Source organism: Electrona antarctica (assembly GCF_951216825.1).
Source record: "Electrona antarctica genome assembly, chromosome: 10".
Lineage (NCBI taxonomy): Eukaryota > Metazoa > Chordata > Actinopteri > Myctophiformes > Myctophidae > Electrona > Electrona antarctica.
In genome coordinates, this window is record NC_136791.1 from 10,044,003 (window position 1) to 10,052,796 (window position 8,794).

General features: G+C 44.5%; 1 protein-coding gene across 1 annotated transcript; it reads left to right on the forward strand.

The window, feature by feature from the left end:
* The first annotated feature begins 59 nt into the window (after positions 1-59).
* On the forward strand, positions 60-1,870 carry prr18 (proline rich 18). The gene has a single exon (XM_079512544.1). The coding sequence runs from the start codon at positions 411-413 to the stop codon at positions 1,308-1,310; it is 900 nt and encodes a 299-aa protein (XP_079368670.1). The 5' UTR covers positions 60-410; the 3' UTR covers positions 1,311-1,870.
* The last annotated feature ends 6,924 nt before the right edge of the window (positions 1,871-8,794 follow it).

An 8,794-nucleotide genomic window follows, 5' to 3' on the forward strand; every position in this document is an offset into this window, starting at 1 on the left:
ACGACTGGGTTTTTGCTTCGCTTCTATAGGAGACTTTTATAGTTAATCATATTGTTTCTTCAAAGAGAACTTTATATATCAACTCGATAGTGTGAAAATAATGAAACTACGTCATCCCAATGATCCCATCCATGTGCTTTCATTTATTTCTCGGCTTTGTTTAGCAGCTTGGCCACGCCTCCCAGCCAATGGGCTAAAACCAAAAACGCAGGCTTTGCTCTGTCACTGTCAGTGGCACTACACTACACTAGTATGTGAGTGACTGAGAGGACAACAGGTGTACCTCTGGTTACTGTGGTCAGATCATCATGGAGTATGTCCTCGTCTCTTTGCATGCACTTTTCACCTTTGCACTTTGAGGACTGCAGCTTTTTTTTCATACACCAATTCGTATTCGCAACCCCGAGAATATGCCTTTTCCACCGATCAACCTCCACCAGCGGATCTCTTCCCCGGGCAGGGAGCTGTTCAGGAGAAAGAAAGCTCCACAGCCCGAGCTCCTTAAAAGCAAACCGGGAGAAGAAGAAATAAAGCACTTCTCTGAAAAGCTGTCCGCGTCTTGGGCATCAGCCAATTTCAAGAATCTGGGACGAAAACCCCAGCAACACAAAACGAAGCCTTCTCCTCCTACTACTACTACTACTACTCAGGGGCTAGTAGCTGCCGGCCAGGAGACTCGTCGCGGTGTTCGTAACCCCTGGCTGACTGTCCCCAAACCTCAGGACTCTTCTTGTGACGCCTTGGCACTCTCCAGCTCCATGGAGGAGTCCTCCGCGTCGCGCCGGAGCAGCAGGCAGTCGTCGTCGCGGGGCTCCCTCGGCAAGGATCCGCCGGACATCCAGTTCACCCTCAGCCTCACGCCCGAAGCCATTCTCGTCATTCAGAAGCGCAACCTAGAGAAGCAAGAGAAGCAAAGGACCGCTAATAACAAGCAGCAGAAGACGTGCTGCGCGCCGGGCGCCGGGGACTTCAGGCACCGGCGGGTGTTCCCTTCCTCGTCGTCGGCCAAAAAGACGCACGGAGGAGGAGGAGCGCACCAGCAGCAGCAGCGGAGCGGGATCCCCGTGGCCAGCAGCAACAAGCAACCGTCCGGCGCCGCGGAGCAGCCGGACATCACCGCCATCGTGAAGATCTCGCTGCTCAACGACCAGTACAAGTACGACGACGTGGAGTACGAGGAGGAGGATGGCGACGTGGACGAGACGGTGGTGAGGAAGTGCAAAGAGTGGCTCAAAGGGGTCGAGAGCGCCGCGGCGTTAATTGGAAAGGCCGACAAACTTTGCGCACTGCCGCACGTTAAAGGATGCTGATCGATACCTCACATTGACACGCATATATATTTATTTATAGCCAAGTCTTGACTCGGTGTTTATTTGACTCTGATGTGATGCCACAGGCTGATGGTGAACAGATCAAGCGCATAAATAGCCAAACTCGTGCACGGGGATATGTTGCTCTGCGGGTGTTATTCGGTGTAGCCTTTATTTGGCGAAGTTTGAAATGAGTACTTTGATGTTCTGTACTTTTTGCACATGCTTTGTTTTTCTTTATTTTTTTTCAACCAGTCGTTGGTTTCAGTGAAGGAATGCCGTGCGCGCGCCCGCGGAGCGCTGGAAACGTTCCTTTGTGTCGGAGAACAATAGCTGTCAACGGCAACGGGGTGCACGCGCCTTTCTTTTGGAGAAAAACTGGGACCGTTTATTTTTCCTCTCACAAGAAGAGACCCTGTCATTTTATATCTTTTGTAGAGACTGGAGATTAATCTCTTTTCCACTAGGCCTATTTAATATTTGCGAAATATTTGTACTGTACCTTTTTTGCTGACATTGTTATGTCACTAAGTCACTTGAAAGTAAAATGTTTTAAACTATGCAAGTGTCAATGAGCCTTCTGAAATATTTTTTTGTGAAATTTGTTTGTGATTTGCAGTAGGCTATACTTGACTTATCAGTTGGACAGAGCAGTTCTTCTCAAGGTGTTGGGGGACACCCAGGGGTCCTTGAGGGGATTGCAAGTGAATATCAACATAAAAATAATTTTAATCGGCTGATCTACAGTACAAGCCTACATGTCATGATGATGCAACACGTGAGCCGGTGAGCGTTTAGATCTGCTATTTCCAAGAAATCTTTGAAAAAATTTATATTTATGAAACATTTTAACAACGCAAACCTTTTTAAGGAGTCCCTGGCACAAAATATTTTCAGATGGGGATGGGGCCCGGGGGTCAGAGGCCACATTTATTAGGGTTCTTGACATAAAAAAGATTGAGAACCACTGGTTTAGAGTTGTCTTCCACTAAGGAAGTTCATAAATAATCCACTCTTGGTAAAATTATGTTTCACAATAAGCGGCGGTGGCTCAGGGGTAGAGTGGCTGGATGGTAACCGCAAGGTTGCCAGTTCGAACCCGGGCTCCCCCAGAGTTACTGTCGAAGTGTCCTTGAGCAAGACACTGAACCCCAAATTGCTCCTGATGTGCTGGTTGGTGCCTTGCATGGTTTCCGCTGCCATCGGTGTATGAATGGGTGAATGCAATGCACAATCTCTGTAAAGCACCTTGGATAAAGGCACTATATAAATGCACAATCAGAGACCTGCCTCTTCAGGTTTGGAGGTTGTGATATTCCTATTAACATAGTGTTGATTTCACAATGTCTACTGGCTATTGAAAGTTATTGATCTTGCTAATGTAATAATAACCCACATACATTACACTGTAGAGGAAATCTGCAGTCTTAATTTAACTTGAGAGTGAATGTAATCAAATGGATGGACCATTAAGGGTCCATTTGTACACTCAAGTTACAAATGCACACATTAATACTCAGGATTTTACGGTGTAAACATTGAACTTTCGTTGACACTTATCAGCCAAGGAACTTGGAACACTATCCTGTGTACAGAAGCATCTAAATGACCTGTCAATCAACCTTTCCAAAGCAGTTTTAAATAATCCATTCCTGCTGCAAAGAAAGCAGACCCGAAGAGAGAATGATTCATTACATGATGTCAAATACTGTACTTATTATGTATCATTTCAAGGTGTTCAATTCAATTCACTCTTTATTTCAGACTCAGAGGAATCCATATCACAAGGTACTTTTACTTAACTTGAGTATTTCCATTCTTGACACTTAATACATCTACTCTAGTCGGGGCCGTGCAAATATCACTGAGGGGGCAGGTGCCCAAACCCCAGAAAAGGGCACATGTGTGCAATGCATAGCGATTTTTGGGGTGGTCTTTTTGTGGGGGTCCCTCGTGCCATTTCACATCAGAAATGTAGTAGACCTGCAGCAAGCTGTTCCACAATAACTTGGCCCATGTCATTGGACAGTAAAATAAGCAATACGTTCTCATTAGTCATTACCATGTAAACATTAAAATATGTTATATTTCAGGGCCACGGATGTTGCATGGGAAGGCCCTCTGCACGTGCCTGTTGTAATCTAAATACTGGACCCTCGTCTGGTTCTGACAGACAGGTAGTGTGTGCAGGCTGGGTGGTGTGTGACAATCCTGTTGAAGTATTCCTTTGGTACGGCGACTGCGGCGGCGGCCGGCGGGTACCCGGAGAACAAATTAACGAGACACGAGACAGTATCACGCTAAGGTTCACAAAGTTTATTACACAAACAGGAAACATATATAGTGCTGGATCATAATGACGTGACAATAAGATATGAGACAGAAGATCGTGCCTACTGCAGCAAGGCTGACCTTGCTGCCGCCTAGATGTCTCTCGTAGCCTATCTATAAAGTATGCTACAGTACCGGCAGTACACAATACATATCAAGTACACTGTATCTCAAGTTCAAGTACATAGACTAAGATGTACTGTGCATGGGCTAATATCACAACAGTGCCTGACTCCAGTACATCGCAGAGGCAAACTGTGTTAGCTTTAGTTACTTAGCAGTTAGGTAAAATTATGACTATATATATAGTCTTTCAAAAATCTTAATCTTAAATGGTTATTATTAGGCATGTCCCGATACCGATACTTGTATCGGAATGCCCTCCGATATGCCCTTATTTGGTCATATCGGAATCGGCAAGTACGCCCCGCACCAAACCGGACTATAATAACTTATTATAGTCCACTGTCCAATAACATGATAGATATGATTCTGAAATGGGCATCCTGCATTATGTACGAGTATACATAAGTAGACATAAGTAAACTTACAAATGCAGGACTTTTACTTGTAAAAAGTGTTTTTACACAATTATTTTGCTACCTTTACTCAAATCAAGTCTATATGTGCTTCCACCACCACTGGCAGAAAGACCTTTGAACAAACAGCGAGGCAACGTGTTCATAAAAGTGAGTAGCAGAATAACAGTTGGACTAAAAGGTTTATTATTATATTAAGAAAACATGGAGCACTTTTTCTTTTTGACAGCTCACTGTGAAAGTGTTAATTAACTCAGTATGTTAGATTAAACACCACCCAAATTAAACACACATTAAAATATGCAGTATATGGCTGTCACAAAGGATACCCAAGAACTCGCCGCAGCGAACATTCTTCATCAATGTCTTCAATAATAATAATCATTCAACCACCTTTCATTGAGGGCTGTTTATAGTGTGTGTGTGTGTGTGTGTGTGTGTGTGTGTGTGTGTGTACGTGTGTACGTGCGTGTGTTTGTGTGTATGTATATACACTACATTGTTTTCTGTAACTTGGTAACCAAGTTTTACTGAGAGCCTGTGCCACTCTAAACTTAAATCACACATTGGACGGGTGAGTGTGAGTGAGAGAGACAGACGTTTACAGTAAAAGAACCTGTATCTTTTCACACATTGACTATAATGGTAAGAAGCTATACTTTTTTTAAACTTCCAATTTTTTCCGCTTTATACAAGGACATTGTTTAGAATGTAATTTGCTATCAGAAAGTGTGTAGCCTACATGTTTTCCTTCATCTTAAACAGTTGAAAGGCTGTATGTATTGGCTTGAATAGGCATGATCAAAATGCAGTTTTAACAAAATGTCAATACTCACCAACCCGTCTTTATCTAAGGGTGTGATGTTTGCAAAATCTATCTTGTTCTGTTTTCCTACATGTTATATTGACAGTGGAATCATCATGAGGTCTAAGTGTAAAGACATTTACCACTCAAGCACTCTGCCCTCCATCTTGGAAACATACCAGTCAACTAAGGTATCTCTTATTAGCAATATCACAAATATCATGTATTCGTTGCATGCGCTGTAAAGATCATGAGTGTCAATCTAAACCGAGAGAGTCAAAATGGACTCTCAAATGGCAATGGCATCAAAAGAGAGGTAATTAATAATATCTGGTATGGGCATGTAAATGACACGAGCTAAATGTCACAGTCTCATCTACATACCAACAGTAATATGGTGTACAAGCACACAATGAAATCACCAGTGTTTATTTCAAGTTGAGAACCAACTTTGTTTCCATTTTTGCTTTAAAATAACACCCGTGATTTTACAGTGCAGCAACAGCAGTTCAATCCCCTGAATGGATGTTCACATCCAGTGTCACAAGAGCTTATATTGTGACACCATGTAGAATGACATCACAGCCAGTACTGTTTGTACCCAGTTACGTTTGGTTCTCCATGGCAGCTGTTGTTGTCTACTGTGCTTTAACAGTAGTGAGCACAACGTGTGTAATTGTGTCCCTGTCAATTATGTTATTGTTTATAAGCCCCAACCATTTATTCTCTGTTATTAGTGGTGTTCTGACCCGCAAGGGTCCATTTGGACACTTTCAGACTCAAACGAGCACTCAGGGTGTTGCTGTGTAAGGCCTGTTCACAGCTGGGAGTGCAGGGAGCAAATTGAATAAGCTAGTAGTATCAGCTCCAACTTAAGTTGACTAATAGAATCAAACACCTGCCGTTTGAGTCCATTATTGGAAAAGGAAATGTAAAAGGAAAAGCAGGACCTTGGTTGGCAACCTTTGAGAGTGTCGTCTTGGTTACAGCCAGAAACACTTTCTCCAGTTTGCCCTTCTGTTCTTTTTTTATTCAAAGTTGTTAACCATGCAGCATGCCTCACTTCTCTCTTTTACTTCCTTCTTCTTTTCATCTTTTCTCACACATTATCTCCCTTTCCAAAGACCAGAACTCCTTTTTTCATTGTCTGACTCTGATGGAGTCGAATGCTTTCCCTCTTTTATCAGCACCTGCCTATTCCACCCACAATGGGTTTTGACACAAGTTTTGACCTTAAAGGGAATAGATACATATGGACCATTATTGTTGGAGTCAGCACAGCAGTTAAGGTACAGATACAGAGTAAGAGAAGTACTGGTAGATAAAGTGAGGGTTGCGATACAAAAGGAGTCCGAAAAACAGACAATAATAAACAAAAGTACACACCCTACCGTACTCCATAGCTGAGTGGTTAGGGTCTAAGGGAGCCCGTCTGAGGAACTAGAGGCCCAGGTTCGATGCCATGCCAGGCCAGCAATGTGTTGATGTGTCCTGAGCAAGACATTTAAGCCTGAGGCACTGCCCCTGTGGTGCCCACTGCCCCTGTGGTGCCCACTGCCCCTGTGGTGCCCACTGCCCCTATGGTGCCCCCTGCTCCTGTTACTTAGAATGGGTTAAATGCAGCTGCGGTGGCCGAACGGTTTGCGGAGCGGTCTTGTTATCGGAAGGTCGCCAGTTCGAATCCCCGGACCGGCACGTTAAAATTACCACCGCTGAAGTGCCCTTGAGCAAGGCATTGAACCCCTACCATGAAATGTTCTATGAGCAGGGTCTGGCTGTAAACAAGCATCTCGAGCTTAGTCCATTCACCCTGGGTAAACAAAGAACTTTGCTTTGCTTTGCGTCATTTCACTAGTATGCAAATATACAGTGGCAAATACCACATTTCTATCTCTGGAACACCAATCTAAGAACATCTTTATTGTTGTCTCCACCAGGCCGAAGGCATGGTGAGAGAGTATGTTTTTGTCTCCACCAGGCCGAAGGCATGGTGAGAGAGTATGTTTTGCACTCCGTCCGTGTGTGTGTCCGTCCGTGTGTGTGTGTGTCCGTCCGTCCGTGTGTCCTTCCGTCCGTCCGTTACCAGCTAATCTCCGGCACCGTTAACCCGGTCGATGCCAAACTTTGCACACACACTCCCTAGATGCCAACGATGAACCTCTGCCCCGCATTTTCCAGAACGGCCTGTTATAGCGCCACCATGAGGCAGCTTTTCACATTTGTTACCTAAAACTGCACCGATCTGCGTGAAACGTTGCATGCACACTCCCTAGAGGCCAAGGACAAACCTTTGACCTGCATTTTCCGCATCTGCCTTTTATAGCGCCACCAGGAGGCCGACTTTTGTAAAACACATTTTTGGATATTACTCCTCCAGATTCTGTCCAAAAATCTCACAAATCGTTACACAGTATCTCTATGGTCATGTGCTCAAGTCGGATCTGTCCGATATTTCATATTCCACCCTAATTGGCTATAATTGCCTTTCACAGTTTGCAAGATTGCCCCGTTTTGAACAAAAGCCTCAAATCATGAACACAGCATGCAATTTACGTGAAATCTTTCACACATTTTCTTACTAGGCTGAGGAATATATCCCACCCTTTTCACATTGGCCTGTTATAGCGCCACCAACAGGTTGATTTTTGCAAAACAGGTTGATTGGAACAAAATGCCTCAAATCATCCAATTGCCATACAAGGCAAACATGTTTATATTACTACTAAACATTTTGCCAAACATCTCACACAGTCCTATCCTCCTGGTGGAGACCTGTGCCCAGAAGGGCACTTTTTCTAGTTAGACATAATTTGCTCCGATATATTCTCTCATTTGGCCCAAGCTTTCTTGTACTGTAATGTAATCGTCCTCAAAGACCCTTCGGTGTCCCCAGACCCCATGTTGAGAACCAGCGTCTTATCACAGTCTAAATAAGGCTCAGTGGGCATTGGTGGATGGCAGCGTATTATCCACTGGTGATTTATAGTGGATGACTAATGACGCTGCAGCAGATGGATGCTGCCGTTTCCCGTCACTCCTCCCTCACCATCACACCCACACAGTCAAATATTGAGTGTCCATTTAACTCTCAGGGTTACAAATGGATAAAATGCACACGGAGGATTTCACTGACGCACCAGAGACGCTGACGCCAGCCTCCCTGCCAGCCTGCCACAGCCGCAGGCCTAATTGCTGTGGCAACGGAACTGATAAATTCAGTCTCCAACGGTCTTTGTGAGAACAGACAAAGCGGCCACTTCCTCAACAGTCTCGGCCCATAAACTTCAGTAATGTGGCCATTCAGTGGCGGCCTGTTAAGCAACAGGCATTTCCCAGAGGCAGAGGGGACTCAGCCAAGGAGGCGTATTGATAAGACGTCCAAGTAACAGTCCACTCCCATTAGGCTAATGCTGCAATACGGAACTTATTTGAATGAATACTATGTTATTTAGGACTTATCTTTATCAGTTTGTTTGATTGATTGATTGATTGAATACTTTATTTGTCAGAAATGTGAACATCTGCAGCAGGTGGGGGGCGGCGGTGGCTCAGGGGTAGAGTGCCTGGATGGTAACCGCATGGTTGCCAGTTCGAACCCGGGCTCCCCCAGAGTTACTGTCGAAGTGTCCTTGAGCAAGACACTGAACCCCTAATTGCTCCCGATGTGCTAGTTGGTGCCTTGCATGGTTTCCGCTGCCATCGGTGTATGAATGTGTGTGTGAATGGGTGAATGTAATGCACAATCTCTGTAAAGCGCCTTGGATAAAGGCGCTATATAAATGCACCATTTACCATTTATTTAGGTGGTA